The sequence below is a fragment of the Nerophis lumbriciformis genome, linkage group LG04, assembly GCF_033978685.3.
Source record: "Nerophis lumbriciformis linkage group LG04, RoL_Nlum_v2.1, whole genome shotgun sequence".
Lineage (NCBI taxonomy): Eukaryota > Metazoa > Chordata > Actinopteri > Syngnathiformes > Syngnathidae > Nerophis > Nerophis lumbriciformis.
In genome coordinates this window covers 12183388-12211204 of record NC_084551.2, presented here as the reverse complement: position 1 = coordinate 12211204, position 27817 = coordinate 12183388, and the positions used below count along the sequence as shown (strand labels likewise).

Sequence of the window (27817 nt, the reverse complement as noted above, 5' to 3'; positions counted from 1 at the left end):
GGCCCTTGTAACTCTGACCAAATAAATAGGCCAAAATCTAATGTCCACTGTAGAGGACGCTGGTTCTCCAGAATATACTAAATAGAACTTATAGTGAATGGAGAAGTCTGGTTCCCTGGTCCTTAGCTGTCTGGATATGTGGCCCCAAAACTATTTAGTTCAACATCCCTGACTTCAAAGCATGAATAAAATACTGTGGCCTGGGGTAGGCTCCAGCCTCAATGTGACCCTGAACAGGGTAGAATGTATACAACATCTTATGTCATTACTGTGATCGTTTTTCTGGGTGTGCGATACGGATAGTAGTGTTTTATTAGTATTATTTTATCTATATATAAGTGCGCAATATGTAAAATGAATTCCTAATTTGTAGTTTTTCTTTACGTTTTACTTCTGTCAGTGTATGTAAATCACTAATACATATGTAGTATATAATGTGGTAGGAAATAATAAAATAAAAGTCTGACGTGGACACAAATGATGAATACTCCCTCTAGTGGTTGTTAAAGTGTAATGTATGGAAAGACACCTAAACTCTTGCTTTAGTTGGTGGTGTACCAACGTGGACAATTCTTGCAAAAGCTCACCATGTCGTGTCACTCTCCTGCACATTCTTAGTTGAGTTTAGGTCTGGGCTCTGCCTAAGGTGAGTGTTTTTTGATGATTGAGAAGAATCCGAGCTAGAAGCCCTCAAATAAAATACTATATTGCACAGTTTATTGTGCAGATAATTTAACTCGCGGTGTCTTCACTTTTGATACGATACAAATATTGGAACCTTGAATATTGGCCGATACCGATGAGAGTACTAATCGTACATAATTGTATTATATTGTAGTGTAGAAATTTAAAGATTGAATCAAGTGATATTACTCAGAGGACAATGGAAAAACATTCACCGTATGACTGATGCATGCCTTGGAAGTGGAGTGTTTTATTTTTGCACACCTAGTAGTCATCCAGTAATTTGAATGACGCGGACACGTTCGTTACTGGATATAGGCTTCTGCCTTGGAGACTTTGTAACTATAATGATTTATACTGACGAATGTGTTACATTGTATAATTTAATTTAAGGACCCTTATTACACACTGTATGCCTACCTTGTGTGCTTAACTGTTGCGTAGCTGCTGGGTCATTGAAGGCTATATAATGTTTACCTTTTTGTAAAATGCAAGCCCAAAGTTGCGCGCGTTGGAGGAAATTTAGATGTGAACTGGCTGCAGGACTACTTGTATCAAAGCTGATACTTGCTTTTTTTTCCTGATATCGGACTAAAATCAATGCTGGATCGGGACAACCATAATTTCATCAAAATAACGATGTTGCCTTACACTGAAACTTTTTTAATTGGGTTGTACAGGAACACCGTTTTTGTAATATAAAATAAAAAGTGGTATTTCACATTGTGCCTCTGGAAAGAAAAATGGGTTAAAATTGTTGGGACAGTCAAAAACAATGTAGGTGATTTATTACAGTTTCCCAGCACAGGATTTCATGGATTTGTTAATTGCGGACTTTTCTTTTTTCTTTTTTGCAGTTTCCAGTATTAGTGCAGTTGTATTGCAAAGTGCTTTTACAGTCGTTTCAAATAAGGCATTGCTGGATGTTTTGTGTAGTCCACCTCAACCTTCCAAGTCCAGGGGCCCATAGGTGAGAACACACACACACACACACACAGAAACAAGTACGGTGGTCCCTAAGGCACATTTAGCATGTAAACGCGCTCCAAGCGTCCTTGGAAGGGTTCTTCCTTCAGTACACCAAGTACTTGAGCTCGGAGTAGATGAGAGGAAACATGACAGTGCAGGCTCGGAAGAGGATGGCTCCACTTTTAAAAACTGCTCGGTGTTTGGTGCTCCAGGCCTCGGACTTGAAGTTGAAGTAGATGGCGTACACGGCCACGGCGAAGAAGTGTCCAATGAGGGTCATCGGTTTGGGGGACAAACTGGTAGAAAAGATGCACTATTTAATTATTATTATTAAACAGTAATAAAGTATGATTGCATGAATGTGGACTTACACTGAAAGAAGTCCAATAGGCCCAGCGATGCATTCTCCTCCAAGTTTGAAGTACCGAAAGCAGGCTCTCCTCAGTTCATGCAGAGAGTCTACAAGTCCAAACACAAAAAAACCTTGACGTCTTCATGCGGATAATGAAAAAAACGTTTTAAAAAAAATAACAATGGCTGCAAACTCACCGTCTGTGGCAGCAAAAAGTTCATACAAGGCTTGGGCCAACACGTTCACCACAAAAGAATGTGAGGATTTGCGCTCCCAGTGGAATTTCTTCTTGGCCTTCAGGTGACAAAAGAATGAATGTCAGACTACAACCACTGAAGAAAAAGTAGACTAACGATGCAACGTTAATGTGATGCATTACAGTAATGTCTGCGACACACTGCTCACTAGAATGTCTCCTATGAGAGCCAACGTCCTCTACAGTGGACATTGTTTGGGAGGTCATGTCAGAGTTATACTTTTTTGTGGGGTGGGAGGGGTGTAAGATGTCCTGTTATGCAGAACACACATGTCCACTGCAGAGGACGCTGGCCCTACTGAGAAGTCCTAACAGTTGTGCGTCAGTATTTACAGTGGACTTTGTTGTGTCTTGTTGTCGTACACTAACACTCATTGGTCAGTCGTTTTAAAAAGAAGATGGAGGAATATCTGTCCGTCTATTCTAAGAGATCCTTGCAGGTATGAAGATATGAGGACATCAAAGTGTTAAAATGGAAATTGTGATTGATCACACGTCCACTATATTGGACATCATGTAACACTTGCTACATTTTGATTGCCATTTTTAGTATTGCTACCACTTTGTTGTTTCTGAAAATACTGAAGTTACTTTTTTGGGCTGCAAATCAATTTGTTCTAACAATTTACTTTTTTTTATATTTATTTTGTACAGAAACCAAAAATAATTTCCATCTACACTATTCAAAGAAGAAAAAGAGTGTCCAATACACATTAAAAAAAACACAATTCCCCACGATTATTAATACAGGTTAAATTTTTAATTACAGAAAAAACATCATTTATTACTGCATTTTAGGCAACACTGCTTACTTCCCGGAAACTGAGTCACAGCAGTGCTGGGGCATGCATTCTATAGTGTCATTTGGCATGAAAATCATGGCGAAAAAATCCACAGACTTTGCTACGGAGATTTCCCCTCGGAGTAAATAGAGCCCAGCGCTTAGTTTAACTTCATTTTCCCTCGCTTCATTTCAGTGGAGTCTCGGCGTGCGTTTAAGTGCGCACTACAGTTTCAGATGGCGATTAGTGTGGACAAAATTTGGAGACATGAGCATTTGTCTCACACTAAAAGTATACAACAGAGGAGAAAAAGTCAGCTGCTGTGACTGAGAGTTAATCATGTGAGGAAACATGCAGCAGGCAATGTGTTGGGAACGATATCACAACTTGTTTATAAAGTCTGTAGTTCGTTTACTGAGATGTTCACTCCTCCTTTATTTAACTGCTAACTTTGTCAGTGTTCCAATAACATCAATACTAGCTCAAATGTTTTGTCATCTCCTCGAATTGAACGCAGGCTGTGAAGATTGTGTATTCGATGTGAGAGGTAACACTCTTCTTTATTTTTGTTGGCCATATGTACGTATATATGCATATTTATGTGTGTATATATGCATATTTATGTGTATATGTGCATCTACATATGCATGTATACATATGTATGCATATATATATACATATGTATGTATGCATATATATGTATGTATGTATGCATATATATGTATGCATATGTATATATATGCATATACATATGTTTATATATGCATATACATATGTGTATATATGCATATACATATTTTTGTATATGCATATCCATATGTATGTATGTATATATATATATATATATATATATATATATATATATATATATATATATATATATATATATATATATATATATATATATATATCCATATGTATATACAGGTAAAAGCCAGTAAATTAGAATATTTTGAAAAACTTGATTTATTTCAGTAATTGCATTCAAAAGGTGTAACTTGTACATTATATTTATTCATTGCACACAGACTGATGCATTCAAATGTTTATTTCATTTAATTTTGATGATTTGAAGTGGCAACAAATGAAAATCCAAAATTCCGTGTGTCACAAAATTAGAATATTACTTAAGGCTAATACAAAAAAGGGATTTTTAGAAATGTTGGCCAACTGAAAAGTATGAAAATGAAAAATATGAGCATGTACAATACTCAATACTTGGTTGGAGCTCCTTTTGCCTCAATTACTGCGTTAATGCGGCGTGGCATGGAGTCGAGTTTCTGGCACTGCTCAGGTGTTATGAGAGCCCAGGTTGCTCTGATAGTGGCCTTCAACTCTTCTGCGTTTTTGGGTCTGGCATTCTGCATCTTCCTTTTCACAATACCCCACAGATTTTCTATGGGGCTAAGGTCAGGGGAGTTGGCGGGCCAATTTAGAACAGAAATACCATGGTCCGTAAACCAGGCACGGGTAGATTTTGCGCTGTGTGCAGGCGCCAAGTCCTGTTGGAACTTGAAATCTCCATCTCCATAGAGCAGGTCAGCAGCAGGAAGCATGAAGTGCTCTAAAACTTGCTGGTAGACGGCTGCGTTGACCCTGGATCTCAGGAAACAGAGTGGACCGACACCAGCAGATGACATGGCACCCCAAACCATCACCCAACCATGCAAATTTTGCATTTCCTTTGGAAATCGAGGTCCCAGAGTCTGGAGGAAGACAGGAGAGGCACAGGATCCACGTTGCCTGAAGTCTAGTGTAAAGTTTCCACCATCAGTGATGGTTTGGGGTGCCATGTCATCTGCTGGTGTCGGTCCACTCTGTTTCCTGAGATCCAGGGTCAACGCAGCCGTCTACCAGCAAGTTTTAGAGCACTTCATGCTTCCTGCTGCTGACCTGCTCTATGGAGATGGAGATTTCAAGTTCCAACAGGACTTGGCGCCTGCACACAGCGCAAAATCTACCCGTGCCTGGTTTACGGACCATGGCATTTCTGTTCTAAATTGGCCCGCCAACTCCCCTGACCTTAGCCCCATAGAAAATCTGTGGGGTATTGTGAAAAGGAAGATGCAGAATGCCAGACCCAAAAACGCAGAAGAGTTGAAGGCCACTATCAGAGCAACCTGGGCTCTCATAACACCTGAGCAGTGCCAGAAACTCATCGACTCCATGCCACGCCGCATTAACGCAGTAATTGAGGCAAAAGGAGCTCCAACCAAGTATTGAGTATTGTACATGCTCATATTTTTCATTTTCATACTTTTCAGTTGGCCAACATTTCTAAAAATCCCTTTTTTGTATTAGCCTTAAGTAATATTCTAATTTTGTGACACACGGAATTTTGGATTTTCATTTGTTGCCACTTCAAATCATCAAAATTAAATGAAATAAACATTTGAATGCATCAGTCTGTGTGCAATGAATAAATATAATGTACAAGTTACACCTTTTGAATGCAATTACTGAAATAAATCAAGTTTTTCAAAATATTCTAATTTACTGGCTTTTACCTGTATATGCATATACATATGTATGTGTATATATATATATGCAAATACATATGTATGTATATATGCATATCCATGTGTGTATATATGCATATACATATGTATGTGTATATATATATATATATATATATATGCAAATACATATGTATGTATATATGCATATCCATGTGTATATATGCATATATATGTATAAATACGCATATATATGTATATATACATATATACGTATATATACGTATGCATATACATATGTGTGTGTATATATATATATATACATACATATATATATGCATGCATATATATATATGCATGTATATATATGCATACATATATATGTATATATATATATATATATATATATATGCAGCACGGTGGAACAGGGGTTATTGGGTGCGCCTCACAATACGAAGGTCCTGGGTTCGATCCCCGTACATATATGTATACGTATATAGTTATGTATATACACATTTATGTATATATATATACGTTCACCATAGTGGGCGTTCAACCAACTTCTTGATGTTTTTTCATGCCTAGAGTAATAAAAACACTTAAAAACTGTCTAAAGTACCGTATTTTTCAGTCTATAAATCACAGTTTTTTTCATAGTTTAGCTGGGGGTGCGATCTATACTCTGGAGCGACTTATGTGTGAAATTATTAACACATTACCGTAAAATATCAAATATTTATCTCATTCACGTAAGAGACTAGACGTACCAGTAGAAGAGGAAGCGGCGCATTGTCTACCTTGGGAGTTGGCAGAGTTGTTTAGAAGCAACACCGAGGAAGAAGAATTCATGGGATTTAGCGATTAGGAGTGACAGATAGTTTGGTAAACGTATAGCATGTTCTATATGTTATAGTTATTTGAATGACTCTTACCAAATATGTTACGTTAGCCTGCTATGTTATTTATGCCTCATATAACGTACACTTATTCAGCCTGTTGTTCACTATTCTTTATTTATTTTAAATTGCCTTTCAAATGTCTATTCTTGGTGTTGGCTTTTATCAAATAAATTTCTCCAAAAAATGCGACTTATACTCCAGTGCGACTTATATATGTTTTTTTCCTTCTTTATTATGCATTTTTGGCCGGTGCGATTTATACTCCGGAGCGATTTATAATCCAAAAAATGCGGTAGAGTTATCATTCCTACATAACAAAGTTAAAATCAAATTTGGGAAACAAAATGACTTATTGACTTTCTTATCTGACCTGTCAGGAAAAGATTGCAATATTTACCTCTTCTCTCATTTTTAATTGGGAATTGCAACTGTTTGAGTTAGTGCCGCCCCTTCTTATGGAGCCAAGATGGTAGCACAAGATTGGTAAGTGTCCATGACTGCACTCCATTTAGGGGATGTTGGATGTAACATCCGAGTAATGAGTGCACTGCATTTGCTGTACTTGTGTACCCAACAATGTACTAAGTGTGTCAATTGAACATTAAACTATGGTAAAGTTCTGTCCAGAAATTATGTTTCACTTTTTGTTATTACAATTCAAACATTTAAAAAAACATTCTCTTTACTGACAAACTTTGTTCAACATAAATATTAATAAGCAGTTTTTGCATGGGCGCTCACCTGCATCAAGGCTCCGTCATCAAGCAGGTCTGGAATTTTCCGCAGCAGACTCCTCCAGATGATGACGTCGTTCAGAGCGACGCTCATCCCCCCTCCCGTCAGAGGATGCCTCATGTTGTAGGCGTCACCAAGGAGCAGCACACCTGCACGTCACACACTGATTGTTGACTACAAGACAACACACCTTGTACCTTTTATATGTAAGACAGAGCAGAGATTGCATTGTAGAGAAAATGTTACTTTCACCTTAGTTGTGGAGCCATTTGTGGTACTTTTTATTGGCCTATAGGAGAGCTGAGCTTTTTAAACTTGCCTAGCAACAAGGAAACAATACTTTAATATAATAAATGATGTATGAAGTATTCAAATCACTAAATTAGAATAAATAAATAAATATTTTGTATGCAGTCCCTTTACTTTTGTGTAATATAAAAGGTGTCTATCAAGTCTAGCTATAAAATATACACAGGTTATTAAAAAAGGTTTCATTAAAATTCTATCATATTTTCTTCATTATTTGCAAACAATATCAAACCTGCATGTTAAACCATCATACATAATATAAATACAATTAAATTATTACAATTTTCTTTTCATTATTTGTCATTATTTTTAACTAACTACATTATAATATGTATATTATAGCTTAATTACAATTAAAAGACATTAATTTATTTACACAATAAATGTTTATATATTGAAGACATTTGCAAAACAATTGCAAACATATTACTATACAAATAATTGGATATTGTTTTGATATATTTGACGATCGATCGATAAAGATAAATAAATGTAACATTTAGACGTTTTAAGATTGCATTATTACACAAATAAACATGTTTTACCACATGAACACACAAAAGTACCAAAAATTGCTACAGCTGAGTACCGTATGGATTTAAATGTGACAGGTACCCATCCCTATTTGTCAGAGTTCTTTTGTAATGTTATTCTGTGATATTTTTATAAATTCTATTCTATTTACTGTTTTAATTGGTTTTACCCTTTAAATCGTTTTTAATCAAATTTATTTTTACATTGGTTTTATATTTATTTATTTTTTGTTTTTATTCAGTCATTGGTGGAGCATAATATTGTTTTTAACGTGGCTGTGCAGCACTTTGGAAACATTCTTGTTGTTTAAATGTGCTATATAAATAAAGTGGATTGGATATTTGCACCTAAAGAAATGCTAGTACATCAGTTGAGGAATATGTGTAAATTTTATAACATGTTGTAGTTGAGTCCTCAATTACAGAATGATTAGCAGACTCAATGCTACATTTTATGAATTAATAGAGAAGTTTAAAACATTGCCATGCAGAACTATGAAGACCATTAACTTACCAGTATACAACATTTAATGTACAGAATATCAGAAGCATTTATTCAGGTAGACATATCACCGATTACAGCTGGGATAGCCCCCCCCCTGTCCCAGTATAACTAGCACCATATTTTCCTGACTATAAGGCGCACTTAAAATCCTTTTTTTCCCTCAAAACTCGACAATGCGCCTTATAACCCGGTGCGCCTAATGCACGGAATAATTCCGGTTTTACTTACCGACCTCGAAGCAATTTTATTTGGCACATGGTGTAATGATAAGTGTGACCAGTAGATGGCAGTCATGCATAAGAGATACATGTAGACTGCAATATGATGGCAGTAAACAATACCAAACTTTAAATGTCCCCTTGAGAATATAGAACATTACACACGGCACTCAAAAATCTGTCAAAATGTTTTTTAATTATGAAGCCGCACCGCTTAATGGATTGTCGGCGCATTAAAACATACAAGTAGGGATGTCCGATATTATCGGCCGATAAATGCGTTAAAATGTAATATCGGAAATTATCGGTATCGGGTTGTTTTTTTTTATCGGTATCGTTTTTTGTTTTTTTTAATTAAATCAACATAAAAAAACACAAGATACACTTCCAATTAGTGCACCAACACAAAAAACCTCCCTCCCCCATTCACACAAAAGGGTTGTTTCTTTCTGTTATTAATATTCTGGTTCCTACATTATATATCAATATATATCAATACAGTCTGCAAGGGATACAGTCCGTAAGCACACATGATTGTGCGTGCTGCTGGTCCACTAATAGTACTAACCTTTAACAGTTAATTTGACTCATTTTCATTAATTACTAGTTTCTATGTCACTGTTTTTATATTGTTTTACTTTCTTTTTTATTCAATAATTTTTTTTAAATGTATCTTATTTTATAAATTGTTTTAAAAAGTACCTTATCTTCACCATACCTGGTTGTCCAAATTAGGCATAATATTGTGTTAATTCCACGACTGCATATATCGGTTGATATCGGTATCGGTAATTAAAGAGTTGGACAATATCGGAATATCGGCAAAAAGCCATAATCGGACAACCCTACATACAAGTATTATTATGGTGTGTGTGTATAAGGACCGCAAAATGGCACCTATTAGCAGACATATTATCTGGCTTTTGTTTCGCGATATTATCGAAATGCAACTTTTTTTTACCTTCTGGTACCTGCTGATCTGTATTTGGGATCTGCATAGTCCAGAAAATTTGCTCGCGTCTGCAATTGTAGTCCGTGCAGACACCGTAGTCATAAGCTTCTTCTTTTTCTCTACCTTCTTATGGGGCATTCATCTTCCACTATTGCCATTTCTAATATAAAGTAGTGTAAAGTTCTTACTTATATCTGTCAGTAGACTAGCTATCAAAGCGCTAAAAACTGTAGTGGGTTTACATAATTCACCCAGGGAACTTTAGTTATTAGAGGGTTCCGGTCGGACGTTTTTTTCCACGGGACACACTCCCGGCGTTGATGTTGCATTATTGAGCCATAGATGAGGAGATGCTGCTCCGTTATTGATTTAAGTATAGTCATTAAAACAGTTAGCTTCATTTTTTGACACTTCCACTCCTGTCCTTGCACGCTACACCGCTACAACAAAGATGGCGGGAAGAAGATGCTGTCAAAGGTGAGCCACGTAAATAAAACCGCCCACATAACGGCGCATCCTGAAAAGACGCTCAAAAAGCGACTTAAATAAAGGTCTGTAAAACATAATCTATGCAACACTTTCACCAAAGAACCACCATCACATGTTATGTGGATCACAAGATAGTGTTTTAAATTTAGAAACAAATTATAATATGACCCCTTTAATGCGCCTTTTGTATGAAAAAAGACCTGCTCATCGGCAGTGCACACTATGGTCCGAAAAATACGGTAATTAGAAGTAGAGCAAAGTGATATAAGGAGTACCTGACTTGTTGACAGGCGAAGGAGGGAGGAAGCTGGCAGGCATGGACCTGACACGATCGTTCTGTAGCGCCTCAATGAAAGGTTCCTTTAAATGCTCTGAAAAGAGAAAGAGAAAAAGAAGAGAGCTCCGTCACGTTCGCCATCTTGGCAGGAAGCTGCATGTGCAGAAAGTCAAAGAACAACATTTCATGGAGATGACTTGATGGAGTGTTTACCTGGAAGCTGAGGGTAGATGTTCTCTGCCAGGTACTGTGGAAGATTACGCGGCATCTCTCCTCTGACGTCCACGAGCACTCTGGTGTGTGTGGACGAGATCTGATAGACCAACACAGGACTCGGGTTGGCCAGAACCAGCTCTGCACTGTTGGCTTTGAACTGAGGGCAGTCCTTCAAAATAAAACATGACTTTATTCTGATGCCGCTGGGTCAAATGTCATCAAAGTAAAAGAGAATAATTACATTTTAGGTTAAAAAAATAAAAAAGAAGAAGAAGAAAGACACCTTCATGAGACATCCAACAAAGTGAGAAGAAACGTGAGCTTTTCCAGGAACTAAACTCTTCCTGAATTTAGAGAAACAACCATCAGCCACCACTGTCAGCGCCGCACGCACTTCCTGAAAAACATCATCAGCGTCACACTAATATTAAATTCAATTTTTAAAAAAGCCTTTTTTTCCAACTTCATTTCTTTTATTTTCTTACCTTTATGTCCCCGCTGTCTTTATGCTTGTACTGAACTCCTGTTACACAACCATCCTCTTCCTGTAGGCTCATCACCGTGCCTTCTACAAATGTGACACTAGAGGGAGCCAGAGAGCAGTCCTGTCACTGTGTATGCAATTTCTCCTGCTATGTTTATGACTTATCATCAAAGTGCAATATTTTACTTTCCAAAAGTTTTTGTTTTGAGAGTTGTTTGGGGTTTTTTCCTCATTATTTCAACATTGCTTTTAATTCAATTAAAACAATTGTATTAATTAGTTATTGTAAATATTTAAATTAATTTAATTAAATTGTATTTAATTTCCTTTAATTAAATTGAAAGCCTCAACAAAAAAGAAGAAGAGTATTGGCTTTACGCTCCTGGAATTTCCCCCCTCAAAACACAATTTAGCTTGTGAGCTAATGCTTAGAAAATATTGGAAGAATGCATATTGTTGAGGCAGCTTACTTGGGCTCAGCCAGGGCCGCCCGCCGCAGGCCCATAATGAATCTTCCATGATGGAAGGCACGCCCACACTGGATCTTCTCGTCCTGCTGAGGGTAAGGTATCTCCACCTCGGTGCTGGTCTCCACGTTATGGATCACGTAGCCGTTAACCAGGTGAGCATCCAGACCTTCCACTGTGCCTGTGGAGGAACGAGGGCGACAAAGTTACGCAAAGTATTACTGTTAACCTTTTACTTTGTTATACACTAAACTAGAGATGTCCGATAATGGCTTTTTTGCCGATATCCGATATTCCGATATTGTCCAACTCTTAATTACCGATTCTGATATGAACCGATACCGATATATACAGTCGTGGAATTAACACATTATTATGCCTAATTTTGTTGTGATACCCCGCTGGATGCATTAAACAATGTAACAAGGTTTTCCAAAATAAATCAACTCAAGTTATGGAAAAAATGCCAACATGGCACTGCCATATTTATTATTGAAGTCACAAAGTGCTTTTTTTTTTTAACATGCCTCAAAACAGCAGCTTGGAATTTGGGACATGCTCTCCCTGAGCGGGGTTGAGGTGGGGGGGCGGGGGGGTGTATATTGTAGCGTCCCTGTAGTGTTAGTGCTGCAAGGGGGTATTTGTTCTGTTGTGTTACGGTACGGATGTTCTCCCGAAATGTGTTTTTCATTCTTGTTTGGTGTGGGTTCACAGTGTGGCGCATATTTGTAACAGTGTTAAAGTTGTTTATACGGCCACCCTCAGTGTGACCTGTATGGCTGTGAAAAGCTGTAGATATTATGTGATTGGGCCGGCACGCAAAGGCAGTGGCTTTAAGGTTTATTGGCGCTCTGTACTTCTCCCTACGTCCGTGTACACAGCGGCGATTTAAAAAGTCATAAATTTTACTTTTTGAAGCCGATACCGATCATTTTGAAACCGATACCGATAATTTCCGATATTACACTTTAAAGCATTTATCGGCTGATAATATCGGCAGTCTGATATTATCGGACATTTCTACACTAAACCATATGCAGCATTTATCTTTGCCACTTCTATGTCCTTTGACAATTATTCATATGGGTTCCCAATCGCTCCACAAAAAAGAAATTATCGTATTTAGAAACAAAAGTAGCCTAAATCAGATACACTTTGTCTTGTATTATCTCAAGAATCAAGAATGTTTTTTTAAAATGTCAATGGAATTTATAAATGAAACAAACTTTTTATTGCATTTTTACGGCAAACTAATTCCCAGCCCCTTCCTGCTTTGTCACCAGTAAGAGAATAAAATAAAATAGTTTGAGGGCGCAGATTTGATCCCCAGCCAGCCTTGCAACAACATGAAGTGAAATCATGTCATTGTTTTGCTGTGGCGCCCCCTAACGGGAACAAGCTGAATTACATGTCATTTCTTTTAGAGCAGGGGTAGGGAGCCTATGGCTCTCGAGCCAGATGTGGCTCTTTTGATAACTGCATCTGGCTCTCAGATAAATCTTAGCTGGCATTGCTTAACACGATAAGTAATGAATAATAACGTTCAAAATATAAAACCTTCTCATGCATTTTCTACCGCACTTGTTCAAGAAGTCACATTAATGGTAATAAGTATTTTATTTATTATTGGTTAGCTTCAGAATAACAATGTTATTAAAAATAATAAGAGACTTATTACATTCTAAAAATGTTGGTCTTACTTAAAAATGCACACATTTAGTTGTATTCAGTGTTAAAAAAAATATTATATGGCTCTCACTATTTTTTTTTTTTAAATATTTGGCTTTCATGGCTCTCTCAGCCAAAAAGGTTCTCGACCCCTGCTTTAGAGTGTTAATTGTAGGATTTTGTGCTATGAACAAATTACAGATTTTGTTTCCCATGTGTTTATTTGACTTCAAAACATGCTTCTTGGTTCAGGTCAAACCCAGAGTAAACTCCCCAAAAACAGAACCCACAAATATCTAAAGAAAACTGTTTATTCATATGTTTATTTTATTTTTCAGGGTACTATTGTTCCTTGCCACATTGCAGATTTTGGGGGGATTTTGATTTTGTTGGCCTAAACTAAGAATTTTGGAGCATAAAAATGTCTACATGAACTAAAACTATAAATATTACAGTAGCAGTATAGAGGAGCCCAAACCAATAGGGGGCACTATTTCATGTCTACAGGTCTGTCATTATGGTTTGAGTTTGAGTTTATTTGGAACATGCATGCATACAACATGATACATCACAATGTCCAGTTTCTCTATTCAACATGTTCGAAAAGGAGTAGGAAGAAGCAGAGCTTATTTAATCCTACCCCTTTTCCTTTATATAGCAGTTGCTAACACTTTTGTTCACTTCCTGTTCTCAATGTATTCACAATATACTCAATAAGTAACAACATTAAAAATAAATAAATAATAATTAGTGAACTAAGTTATATTTCATTTGGTGAGATGAATAAGATTATCCAGAAAATGAATGTATGGATGAAATAAATTCAGAATTATTATCATGGTTCTTCTGCTTTGTACTTTGTAAACACTTTAAGTTTGAAGAGTTTCTTGAAGTGGATCATATTAGTACATTGTTTGATTTATGTGCTCAATCCATTCCATAATTTAATTCCACATACTGATATACTGAAGGTCTTAAGTGTTGTACGAGCATACAAATGTTTTAAAATACATTTTCCTCTAAGGTTATATTTCTCCTTTTTTGTTGAGAAGAATTGTTGTACATTCTTGGGTAGCAGGTTATAGTTTGCTTTGTGCATAATTTTAGCTGTTTGCAAATGCACCAAGTCATTGAATTTCAGTGTTTTTGATTCAATGAATAAAGGGTTTGAATGTTTTCTATATCCAACATTATTTATTATTCCAACTGATCTTTTTTGTAACACCGTTAGTGAATGAAGTGTACTTTTGTAGTTATTTCCCCATATTTCTGCACAATAACTCAGATATGATAACACTAACGAGCAGTAGAGAATATAAAGTGATTTTTGGTCCAAAACATATTTTGATTTATTCATTATTGACGTCTTTCTTGCTACTTTATGTTGTATATGTTCCAGTTAATTTTCCAGTTCGTGGTAAAAACCCATTTAGAAGGTCATAAACTGTTTTTATGCTCTCGCTATGAAAATATCAGATTTATAATTAATGTCTCCTACTTCAGGAAAAATGTGTTTAGCGCGGTCACGTCCGGAACCAATTAAGGGGAAAAAACGAGGGATTACTGTATACAAGTGGACTTTGCGCATAAAATATTAGAACAATAACTCATCTTCCCCAACATGTCTTGGCAAAATGAGGAAAACACATTTTGCATGCAGAACTATTTCTCAAGTTTGTTTGTCATCATGTTCAATCAAAAAAATTAATTTTTGACAGAGTTCACAAGTTCAGAGCAAATTTCTTGAAACTCTTCAAATTGAATACAATAGAGTTAGCAACACTATTAAATATCCAAGAGGCACTCCTTACTACAGTATGTGAATTATTCATCAATGAAACACTAGTAAGCGGTTGTACCTTCTGTAAGGACCTTACAATGATCAAATAAAAATACTTGCAAGAAGAAGAAGACAAGGCTAGTGGCTAAGTGCTAGCAAATATTGTTCATCTCTTGCTGGCTCATGTTCACACACAGGAAACTAAGATGGATCTGATGCTACTTTTATTATAATAACTATAAAAATGTGTTCTTTTTTTCTGATGGTGACTTGTTTGATTGACAAATTGATAAAAAATTAAAACTTTTTTTTAAAAAGCTTGTATGATTGACAAAATAATTACAAATAATAATAAACAACTTTCTAAATAGAAAATATTGTTTGATTGACAAATTGCTTAAGCAAGGACCATAATAAAAAAAAACTTTAAAAAAAAGAAGCTTGTTTTATTGATAAATTCATTTAAAAATAATATATATGATGAGGCGGCGACTTGTCCAGGGTGTACCCCGCCTTCCACCTGAATGCAGCTGAGATAGGCTCCAGCACCCCATGCGACCCCGAAAAGGACAAGCGGTAGAAAATGGATGGATGGATGGATGTACGTCTCATTAAAAAAGCTTGTTTGATTATTAAACTGATTAAAACAATATTTGTATTTTAAAAAACCTTATTTGTTTGGCAAATTTATTTAAAAATAAACTGTTTTAAAAATAAAAAAGACAGCTTGATTTAAAAATAGCTTAAGAAAAAACCTTTAAAGAAAGCTTGTTTGACAAATTAATTTTAAAATAATATATTATTTATTAAGAAAACGGTTGTTTGATTTACAAATTATTAAAACAATTTTAATTTAAAAAAGCTTGTTTGTTCGGCAAATTAAATTAAATAAAAAATGTTTTACTTTAAAAAGGCTTGTTTGAGTGACAAACCGATTAAAAATATTTTAATATTTTAAAAAAGCATGTTTGATTGACAAATTGATTAATAACAATCAATTTTTATTTTTTTTTTATCAAAACGCTTGTTTGATTGACTATTTTTCAACAGCAGCTTTGAAGGAAAACTTGCTTGTACTGTTTGTTATTTTGACATTGAAGTTAAGTTGAAGTTATGAAGTAAACCGACTCAGTGGCCTAGTGGTTAGAGTGTCCGCCCTGAGATCGGTAGGTTGTGGGTTCAAACCCCGGCCGAGTCATACCAAAGACTATAAAAATGGGACCCATTACCTCCCTGCTTGGCACTCAGCATCAAGGGTTGGAATTGGGGGTTAAATCACCAAAAATGATTCCCGGGCGCGGCCACCGCTGCTGCCCACTGCTCCCCTCACCTCCCAGGGGGTGATCAAGGGTGATGGGTGAAATGCAGAGAATAATTTCGCCACACCTAGTGTGTGTGTGACAATCATTGGTACTTTAACTTTACTTTAACTTTAAAATGTAAGTGCTCTTGATATTTAGCACAACAACAACATTCAGAGTAAAATACAAAGCTTAGTTTGACTTTAGCAACAACAACATCAACACTTGCAGCCATGAAGCTGCATCTTGGTTGGAGTAGAAAGTCTGTCACTGACCTTCCAGGCCCAACTCTTTAAGAGCTTTGTATCCTCCAGGCTGTAGCAGCTCCCCAACTATCCTGTCAGGTTCCTTCATGTCCCTTTCCACCACCGTCACCTTCCTGCCATCCCGCGCCAGCACAGCAGCCATTGCTGAGCCCAGGACTCCGGCCCCAACTATCAGCACATCTGGATCCACATCTGTCGCCAGTCCAGAGGAGGAGACACTTGTTTGTGGGCTGGAAGTTTCTGTGTCCACTTGCTTCCTTCTTCTCTGCTTCTAGCAGTGAAATGACATCAATGAAATATTAAAGACTACACAAGTATTGTTTCATCCAAAGTAAAATAAATAAGTACAGCCGTCATCAGCTACATTTGCCTCATTGCATCGGACACTGTAAGTGCCACCATTTTCAAAACAAAAATAGATTGTAAACGTAATGTGAATATGATTACAGCAATGCAAATGTAAATATTAGTTTCAGTATAAACCCCGATGTTTATTCACAACATAAGCATGTTGATCCATTGAACAATTCAGCTGCTCTAAATGTTTCTCCTCCACTAATGAGACGTTGAAATGAACCCTTTAGGGACATTTTATTTGGATAATTTTCAATGCCAAACATAGAAGTTTCTGCGTTTTTTAATTGGTGTCTTTATTACAAAAGCTTTTTTTGACACTGAATTTATGTAACTGATTTTTTTACTTTGGAATTTTGTGAACTGAATTATTTTACATCAAATTATGCTGACAATTTAATTTAATTTTTCTTTTTTCAGTCGTGGTCAAAAGTTGTCATGCACTTGTAAAGAACATAATGTCATGGCTGTCCTGAGTTTCCAATCATTTCTACAACTGTTAGAGTGATTGGAGCACATACTTGTTTGTCACAAAAAACATTCATGAAGTTTGGTTCTTTTATGAATTTATTATGGGTCTACTGAAAATGTGACCAAATCTGCTGGGTCAAAAGTATACATACAGCAATGTTAATATTTGGTTACATGTCCCTTGGCAAGTTTCACTGCAATAAGGCGCTTTTGGTAGCCATCCACAAGCTTCTGGTTGAATTTTTGACCACTCCTCATGACAAAATTGGTGCAGTTCAGCTAAATTTGTTGGTTTTCTGACATGGACTTGTTTCTTCAGCATTGTCCACATGTTAAAGTACCAATGATTGTCCCACACACACTAGGTGTGGCAAAATTATTCTCTGCATTTGTTCTCAATGGGGTTTAAAGTCAGGACTTTGGGAAGGCCATTTTAAAACCTTAATTCTCGCCTGATTTATTAGCCATTCCTTCACCACTTTTGACGTGTGTTTGGGGTCATTGTTCTGTTGGAACACCCAACTGTGCCCAAGACCCAACCTCCGGGCAGATGATTTTAGGTTGTCCTGAAGAAATTGGAGGTAATCCTCCTTTTTCATTGTCCCATTTACTCTCTGTAAAGCTCCAGTTCCATTGGCAGCAAAACTGGCCAAGAGCAAAATACTACCACCACCATGCTTGACGGTAGGTTTGATGTAACTGGGATTAAAGGCCTCACCTTTTCTCCAAACAGCTCAATTTTTGCTCAAAAATGTGATCAGCAGCAAACTTTAGACAAGCCTTAAGGTGTTGCTTCTGGAGCAAGGGCTTCCTTCTTGCATGGTAGCCTCTCAGTCCATGGCGATGCAAAACACGCTCGACTGTGGACACTGACACCTGTGTTCCAGCAGCTTCCAATTCATTGCAGACCTGCTTTTTGGTGGTTCTCGGTTGACTCTTGATCATCCTGACCAATTTTGTCACAGCAGCAGGTGATAGCTTGCGTTTTCTTCCTGGTCGTGGCACTGACAAAACTGTGCCATGCACTTTATACTTACGAACAATTGTCTGCACAGTTGCTCTTGGGACCTTAAGCTGCTTTGAAATGGCTCCGAGTGACTTTCCTGACTTGTTCAAGTCAATGATTCATTTTATTCAGATGTGTGCTGAGTTCCTTTGACTTTCCCATTGTCACGTTTGTAACTGAGTCTAATGACTGCATCACATGAGCCCTATTTAAATGGGCTAAGAGAAGTCAACAGGTGTCGTCAATCATAATCACTCACACGAAGTTAAGAGGCCATGTTTGTAACCTTTCTACATCACCAAAATTGGTAACGTATGTTGCTGTATGTATACTTTTGACCCAGCAGATTTGGTCACATTTTTAGTAGACCCATAATAAATTCATAAAAGAACCAAACTTTGTGAATGTTTTTTGTGACCAACAAGTATGTGCTCCAATCACTCTATCACAAAAAAATAAGAGTTGTAGAAATTATTGGACAGCCATGACATTAAGTCCTTCGCAAGTGTAACTTTTGACCACGACTGTATGTTTAAAAATTCAGTGTCTTAAAATTCAGTGTAAAAAAAATTAAACGTAAAAAATTTCAGTGTAAAAAAGTCAGTGTATAAAAATTCAGTGTAAAAATATTCAGTTCATAAAAATTCAGAATAAAAAAAAGTCAAAATATAAAAATTCAGTGTAAAAATTTTCAGTTCATAAAAATTCAGAGTAAAAAAAAGTCAGAATATAAAAATTCAGTGTAAAAAAAATTAAGTGCTGAAAAATTCAGGGTCGAAAAATTTGCTGCGTCAAAAAACAAGACTCACTTTCGGTAAATTAAGACCGAAGCAATCGATCCGGTCTCAGAACCAGTCAAGTTTGAAGTCACATGACACAGGTCTTGCAAAACAGCATAAAAAAGCAGTTAACTGGGCGAGTGGGCATAATACAACATCATTGACATTTCAATTCGGTCCGCTGGTTATTTTCAAAGCATAAAAATGATTCTAATGGTTAGAATCTGCACTTTTGAGTGACATAAGATACAAAGCTCTGTTTCATGCAGACCAAGCACGAATAGAGTGGGTGGGGCTTGTTTACAGAGCAAAAAAGCCTGATAGCGAGAGTCAGACGGAGGCCAATTTGTACAACAAATGTCTGCAGAACAGTGATATATCTACAAATATGTGGATGTTTTTCACTCTTGTTGTTATGTTTCGCTGTGTTTGTTGCACCTTTGTTGCTCTTGCTCGATTGTAAAAGATGTCGATTAAGGAGGTGGTCTGCAGGAGAGCAAGGCATATTCTCAATATTCAGTGTTTTTTGTTGTTTATAGTTAATATTGCAAGACCGTGCCACGTGACTTCAAACTTGACATCTCATTGGCTGGTTCTGAGACAGGATCGATTGCTTCAGTCTTAATTTACCTGAAGTGAATCTTGCATTTTGAAGCAGCAAATTTTTCGACACCGAATTTTTTAGCACTGAATTTTTTTCACTGAAGTATTTTTACACTGATTTTTTTTTTTACACTGATCTTTTGAAAACACAGATTTTGCTTGAACTTTATTTTCAATTAAATTGTCAGCATAATTTGATGTAAAAAAATTCAGTTCACAAAATTCTAACGGCAAAAAAAACTGTTACATAAATTCAGTGTCCAAAAAAAAGCTTTTGTAACAGACACATATTAACCTCCATAAACTTCAGTCCTACACAAAAATATCAAACTTGTAATTCTTAATTTTTTTTTCATTTTACCCTTTCGAAAGCCTTTTAATCAGCTATTGTCAAAGCTTTGAATTAGTAAAATAACTAATGTTAAGAACATTTATACTAATTAAAAACTGTGATATATTTGGATCAAACGGCATTCAAAAAGGTTAAAATTATGGGATTTTTTATTATATTTACATGTTTGGTATTTTGAATGACAGGTTTGAGGGGAAAAAGTTTAAAACAAACAAATAACCGTATTTTTCGGAGTATAAGTCGCACCGGAGTATAAGTCTCACCTGCCGAAAATGCATAATAAAGAAGGAAAAAAACATATATAAGTCGCACTGAAGTAGAAGTCGCATTTTTTGGGGAAATTTATTTGATAAAACCCAACACCAAGAATAGACATTTGAAAGGCAATTTAAAATAAATAAAGAATAGTGAACAACAGGCTGAATAAGTGTACGTTATATGAGGCATAAATAACCAACTGAGAACGTGCCTGGTATGTTAACGTAACATATTATGGTAAGAGTCATTCAAATAACTATAACATATAGAACATGCTATACGTTTACCAAACAATCTGTCACTCCTAATCGTTAAATCCAATGAAATCTTATATGTCTAGTCTCTTACGTGAATGAGCTAAATAATATTATTTGATATACTTATATTTCACACATAAGTCGCTCCTGAGTATAAGTCGCACCCCCGGCCAAACTATGAAAAAAACTGCAACTTATAGTCCGAACAATACGGTAGTTAATTATTATATTATTAATTGTTGAGTACGTGCCAGTTTGTCGTTGAGTATGTGCCAGTTTGTCGTACACCTGTGAAAGAATTGGGCACTCAAACTTTAACATGAAAAAACACTCTTAAGGGTTAATTATGGTTAAATACAACAAAAATGTATTGAAAATTAGACTAAAAAATCTGTCTTTGTCGCCAAAAAGGTAAAACTGTGTGTCTTTGTTATTTGGGGGATGCAATGTTTGTGCAATGTTTGCCCCGCAGTGGAGAAGGAGTGACGTAGACGCGCTGCTCAATCGCTTTATTAACTAGCGGGAACTTGTTGGTAGTTCCAAAGTAAAACACACACATACATACACGAGCTGCTGTTAGCCACAACTCACGCTCACACACCCTCTCGCTTCTCGCCAACTCTCTCGCGCCTTCACAAACCCTTAAAGGCACAGTACACATACACAAATATCAGAGATATTACAATATAAAGCAAGCCGCATGTGCCCAAAATGGTACCCAGGCCACACTTTGGACACCAACTTCATTTATTATTTATCTACTTGTGTCACGGATTGAGCACAGGATTGCAAATCCCGCAATGACAAATTGCAATGACATGAAAAAAGGGTAGAATTAAATAAACTCTGCTTTGTCCTACTCCTTTTCGGACATGTTTTGATGAGTTGAGTATGAGTTTATTTGGAACATGCATGCATACAACATGATACATCACAATTTCCAGTTTCTCTATTCAAAAAGGAGGAGGAAGAGGCAGAGTTTATTTAGTCTTACCCCTTTTCCTTTACATAACAGTTGCTTAAACTTTTGTTCACTCCCTGTTCTCAATTTATTCACAATATACTCCTTAAGTAATCACAATAAAAATAAATTAATAATACTCGGTGAAGTAAGTTACATTTCATATGAGATAAGTAACATTATCTTAAAAATGAATGGATGGATGAGATAAATTCAGAATATTTATCATGGTTCTTCTTTGTACTTTGTACACTCTGAGTTTGAAGAGTTTCTTGAAGTGGATCATATCAGTACATTGTTTGATTTATTTGCTTAATCCATTCCATAATTTAATTCCACATACTGATATACTGAATGTTTTAAGTGTTGTACGTGCATACAAATGTTTTAAATTACGTTTTTCTATAAGATTATATTTGTCCTCTTTTTTTTTTAGAAGAATTGTTGTATATTATTGGGTAGCAGGTTATAATTTGCTTTGTGTATAATTTTAGCTGTTTGCAAATTCACTATGTTGTGGAATTTCAGTATTTTTGATTCAATAAGTAAGGGGTTTGTATGTTCTCTATATCCAACATTATGTATTATTCTAACTGGTCTTTTTTGTAACACGATTAATGAATGAAGTGTACTTTTGTAGTTATTTCCCCATATTTTTACACAATAACTCAGATATGGTAACACTAGCGAGCAGTAGGCAATATGAAGTGATTTTTGGTCCAAAACATGTTTTGCTTTATTCATTATTGACATGTTTCTTGCTACTTTATGTTGTATATTTGAGAAACTGGAAACTGTAATTGTTTTTATTTTTTACAATAAACTACCATTATTATCTTTTCATCAAAAGTGTAAAGGTTTTATTTAAACAATCTTACCTTGGCACTGCTGTCCTGGGCAGACTTGTGTCTTGGAGGTGGACTTTGAGGGACGAGACGGTTGACGACAGGTAAGACAGACAAAAGGCTCAAAGGTAAAGTTAACACTTCTTTAAGCTTCTGTCCATGAAAGAATTTGAAAAAAGTCAGCAACAAACCAACTGATAGAAATAAAATGAGGATTGTTAGCTGCTCTTTCTGAACTAAAGACCAAACAATTCCAGATTTTTTGTACAAATATGTGAAGCTAGCTAGTCCCAAAAAAGTCCACATATTTTCACATTAAAAAAAAGACTCGATGGATAAAAATGTGAAATGATTAAATTGGAGACCAAATGTTCATTTAAGGAACTAAAAAGGTGAAAAATACTGACTTTAGTAACTCGCTAGCAAAGTCAAGAGATGCCAAATATTGGACGCCAATGTAAAAGACGCAGACTGTTCTGATTGGATTATTTCATAGGCTTCTCGTCAAAGCTCCAATCAGAGGAGACGTGGCGGTGAGCAGAGCTCACGCTTGTGCGCTGATTGGACGACACTAAGAACGTCCGCCCGCCCCCTCTGTGCTGATTGGACAGCCGGGCAGCAGGCTCGTAGTATGATGTGATGTCAGTGGAAAAGTGCACGCTTTACTTCGCTATCAAACCACCGACACTCAACACCGGAAGATCGAACGTAAAGATTGTTTATGCAAGAAGTGATGTGTCACGCTTTAGCTTTAAAAGGCGATGCCATGCACAGTCTCTTAAACCGTGTCTTAACTTACATATGTCAAACGCTCCATGAACAGACGATCTCGCAACTCGACTCGAAAATATGCCGATAAGAGCTCTTTTCAGCGCTCATGTATTTGAGATAAAACAGTTAAACAGTTACACATATGACGTAATAATTTGCATGGGACAGATTTGAAAAAGATGACGGATATAAGCTGCAAAATGTGAAACCCATTACTACAAACATTATTAGACAATATAAAAGCGTAGAGTACACCAAAGAACAATTAAATGTGCTCTTGTGTTGTCTGCATCACACCCAAGACTGCCATCGTAATAATCCGAACAAGATCATTATAGTATAATTAATACCGCTCGTTAAGGTTCTAGCTGCTGTAATTGATTATGTGTTCTACTGTCAATGGCTACCAAGAGAACATATAGATCTTTATTTGAAGTGGTGATTAAACAAATGTTTCCACACACATTTTAACGTGACTTTAGTTAAAGCAAGGTGCAGAACACTTCCACTGAGGGGCGCTAGAGGGCTTTGGGTGAGATGCAGCTGCTTTGAGGGAAATAAAACAAGAACAAGCTACTATAATTTGTCTATAAATTTGTTATAATTATACCTCTGCATAACATTGTAAGCTTATTAACATTATAGGAAACAGCACACCGGTAATTCCTCGTCTCCCACCGTGCTTACAGTGACGCTATGTGGTCCAACACATCATTTTAAGTTGTCCGCCATACCATTTTAGTTGGCCCGCCACATCATTTTATGTTGTCTAGTACATCATTTTATGTGGAACGCCACATCATTTTGAGTTGTCCAACACACGATCATAAGTGGTCCAACACATAATTTTATGGTGGGCCAACTCAAATGACGTAATTTTACGTTGCTCAACAATTAGATTTACAAATTTATATGGCCCGCCACATAATTTTATGTGGTCCACAATGCCATTTTACGTGGCCAGCCACATCATTTTAAGTGGTCCAGCATCATTTCATGTGGCCCCCTGCAACATTTTACATGGCCTGCCACATCATTTTCAGTGATCCACGATGTCATTTTATGTGACCAGCCACATCATTTTAAGTGGACCAACATCATTTTTATGTGGCCCACTACATCATTTTACATAGCCCACCACATCATTTCAAGTGGACCACGATGTCATTTACGTGGCCTATACCACATCATTGTAAGTGGTCAAACATCATTTTATGTGGCCCACTACATCATTTTACATGGCCCGCCACATAATTTTATGTGGTCCACGATGTCATTTTACGTGGCCTGACACATAATTTTAAGTGGTCCAACATCATTTTATATGGTCCACTACATCATTTTCAGTGGTCCAACACACCATTATAGTGGCCCGCCACATAATTTAAGTGTCCCACCACCACATTTTATGACCCACCACAACATTTTTAATGGTCGTCAGACTCATCACATCATTTTCCATGGCCCGTCACATTATTTTAATTGGCTCACCACGTCATTTTATGTGGCCCGCCACATCATTTTATGTGGCCCATCACATTCGGGACGGCGTGGCGCAGTGGGAGAGTGGCCGTGCGCAACCCAAGGGTCCCTGGTTCAATCCCCACCTAGTACCAACCTCGTCATGTCCGTTGTGTCCTGAGCAAGACACTTCACCCTTGCTCCTGATGGGTGCTGGTTAGCGCCTTGCATGGCAGCTCCCTCCATCAGTGTGTGAATGTGTGTGTGAATGGGTAAATGTGGAAGTAGTGTCAAAGCGCTTTGAGTACCTTGAAGGTAGAAAAGCGCTATACAAGTACAACCCATTTATCATTTATCATTTATTTTATGTGGCCCGCCACATCATTTTATGTGGTCCATCACATTTTATTTGGCCTGCCAAAGGCTAGAAATATTTAAGCATTTTCTGCCTAAATGTGTTTGTTCTTTCATTTTAGACAGGAAAAAGTCCTGCATGCAATTGCAAATGTGTTGCGCTTTAATATTATCTGATCATGCAAGGTGTTTCCAGATTTAAAAAAAAAAAAAATCTTAAAAATCTGCTTGTCATTGTGACTTGTGATTTCAAAACTATTTTATCCATCATTCTGTTTGTAAAAAATATATAATAATCAAAAACAGTTGCTTATGCAAATGGTCTAACTACGCTATTATACGTATATTTTTGATGTAAATTCACTGTTACAAGCGGCCCTATGGGGACAGCCATGGTTTTGATGTGGTTCTCAAACACGAGTTTGACACCCCTGCTCTACAGTGAAGAAATAAGTGTGACAACGAGCCCCATTTCCCCCTAAAGCACGCTCTGTTGATGCCTTTTTAGCATACGGGACAACACCTTCTAAATGCACAACATCAAAATGTTGATAGAACATATTACAGTACAATAGACATCCAATAGTTTGTTTATTTCAGTAACAATGGCACTTTTAGAAAATATTTCACTGAGACACATTAACAGAAATTTCTTCTTAAGAGAAGACATAGTGAACATATATACATATTGATTACATATTGAACAGATTTTACAAAAAAATATTTTAGAGCCTTCAGTCTTTCTCATATATATATATACAGTATATATGTATACATATATACATATACATACATATATATATATATATATATATATATATATATATATATATATATATATATATATATATATATATATATATATATATATATATGGTAATAAACAAACCCAAGTCATCAGCAGGCACAGTAGTCTCAGGCACTTGAGCATCTAACTTCTCTCTTTTGGCACATAAGGGGAGGGATTGAAGTGCATGTGCAAGAAGCAATCTCACACATCTACTGCCAACATTCAAACACACCAGAGCATGGTTCTGATGCTGATTATGTCGACTTGTTGATGACATCACTATCGTGGCCATAATCTTGCATATGCATGAAGGTGATCGGATGTGGTGTAGTCTGGTTGGCTAATGCCTGTCTTCTTTTTCTGTGTCTTCTTCTTATTCTTATTTTTCTGCGCTGTTCATGGATTGCATATGCAGCACATATACATGGTGAGGCCAGCAGGAGGAGAGGAGAAGTTACCAGCACCACAATGGTGACCCCCACAAGGAGACCCACCACCTGAGGAGCAACAAACCAAAGGTAACATTACAATATATATAGCAGATAAATATTCATTTAAAGTATAATGCACAACATGTTTAAGCAGTAGTGTTGTGGTTGCTTAGCAATAAATAACTCGACAATACGTGGCTGACAATAATACAAGAAGAATGGAATATACAGCTCATTGCTTGAATGTTTCATTGTGATTATATAGCGATTATGTTATTACAAAACCCAAAACCAGTGAAGTTGGCACGTTGTGTAAATCGTAAATAAAAACAGAACACAATGATTTGCAAATCCTTTTAACCTATATTCAATTGAATACACTGGCAAGACAAGATACTTAAAGTTTCAAAAAAGCTGGCACAAGTGGCAAAAAAGACTGAGAACGTTGAAGAATGCTCATCAAACACTTACTTAGGCTCGAGCTCATCCAAGATGGACTCATGCAAAGTGGAAAAGTGTTCTGTGGTCTGACGAGTCCACATTTCAAATAGTTTTTGGAAACTGTGGACGTCGTGTCCTTTGGAACAAAGAAGAAAAGAACCATCCAGACTGTTATAGACGCAAAGTTCAAAAGTCAGCATCTGTGATGGTATGGGGGTGTATTAGTGCCCAAGGCATAGGTAACTTACACATCTGTGAAGGCACCATTAATGCTGAAAGGTACATACAGGTTTTGGAGCAACATATGTTGCCATCCAAGCAACGTCTTTTTCATGGACGCCCCTGCTTATTTCAGCAAGACAATGCCAAGCCACATTCTGCATGTGTTACAACAGCGTGGCTTTGTAGTAAAAGAGTGTAGGTACTAGACTGGCCTGCCTGTAGTCCAGACCTGTCTCCCATTGAAAATGTGTGGCGCAATATGAAGCCTAAAATACCACAACGGAGACCCTGGACTGTTGAACAACTTAAGCTGTACATCAAGCAAGAATGGGAAATAATTCCACCTGAAAAGCTTAAAGACTTGGTCTCCTCCCAAACGTTTACTGAGTGTTGTTAAAAGGAAAGGCCATGAAACACAGTGGTAAAAATGCCCCTGTGACAACTTTTTTGCAATGTATTGCTGCCATTATATTCTAAGTTAATGATTATTTGCGAAAAAAAAATTAAGTTTCTCAGTTTGAACATTAAACATCTTATCTTTGCAGTGTATTCAATTGAATATAAATTTTAAAATTATTTGCATATCATAGTATTCTGTTTTTATTTATGATTTACACAACGTGCCAACTTCACTGGTTTTGGGTTTTGTAGTACAGTTGCACTTGGAATCAATTAATGAAGTTTATACATTGTACAAAAATGGAACTGTAGGCACAATTCAATGTCAAAAGTGTTCATTTCTTGCTTGGAAATTAGCTTATGTTAAAGGGGTCATATTATGATTGCTTTAATTTCTCAAAACATTTCCTAGTGGTCATTCACAACCCCTATGTAAGAGAAGAAGACATATGTAATTATTTTAT

At 36.5% G+C, this 27817-nt stretch overlaps 2 protein-coding genes across 2 annotated transcripts in view; both read right to left on the bottom strand.

The window, feature by feature from the left end:
* Positions 1-1331: 1331 nt before the first annotated feature.
* sqlea (squalene epoxidase a) lies at positions 1332-22954 on the bottom strand. Its single transcript, XM_061949049.2, has 11 exons — positions 22518-22954; positions 16608-16869; positions 11587-11764; positions 11118-11214; positions 10916-11029; positions 10630-10801; positions 10415-10510; positions 7140-7282; positions 2203-2299; positions 2025-2112; positions 1332-1949 (listed from the first exon to the last, which is right to left on the bottom strand). The coding sequence occupies exons 1-11, from the start codon at positions 22788-22790 to the stop codon at positions 1757-1759; spliced, it is 1713 nt and encodes a 570-aa protein (XP_061805033.2). The 5' UTR covers positions 22791-22954; the 3' UTR covers positions 1332-1756.
* A 2964-nt stretch (positions 22955-25918) lies between these two features.
* The window catches only part of rnf144b (ring finger protein 144B), a 29437-nt gene continuing 27538 nt past the window's right edge, over positions 25919-27817 (bottom strand). Inside the window, exon 8 of the mRNA XM_061949030.2 lies at positions 25919-26357. Coding sequence (XP_061805014.2) covers positions 26115-26357 — 243 coding nt within the window. The 3' untranslated portion in view covers positions 25919-26114. The remainder of the gene's footprint in view (positions 26358-27817) is intronic.

Bases quoted from the DNA above. Each gene is read 5' to 3' on its own strand.
- sqlea (XM_061949049.2), bottom strand. From the start codon at position 22,790: ATGTGGACTTTTTTGGGACTAGCTAGCTTCACATATTTGTACAAAAAA. The intron at 2,300-7,139 runs GTGAGCGCCCAT...TGTCACCTGAAG, and splicing joins ATGACGGAGCCTTGATGCAG to GCCAAGAAGAAATTCCACTG. The intron at 1,950-2,024 runs GTAAGTCCACAT...CTTTTCTACCAG, and splicing joins CCTATTGGACTTCTTTCAGT to TTTGTCCCCCAAACCGATGA.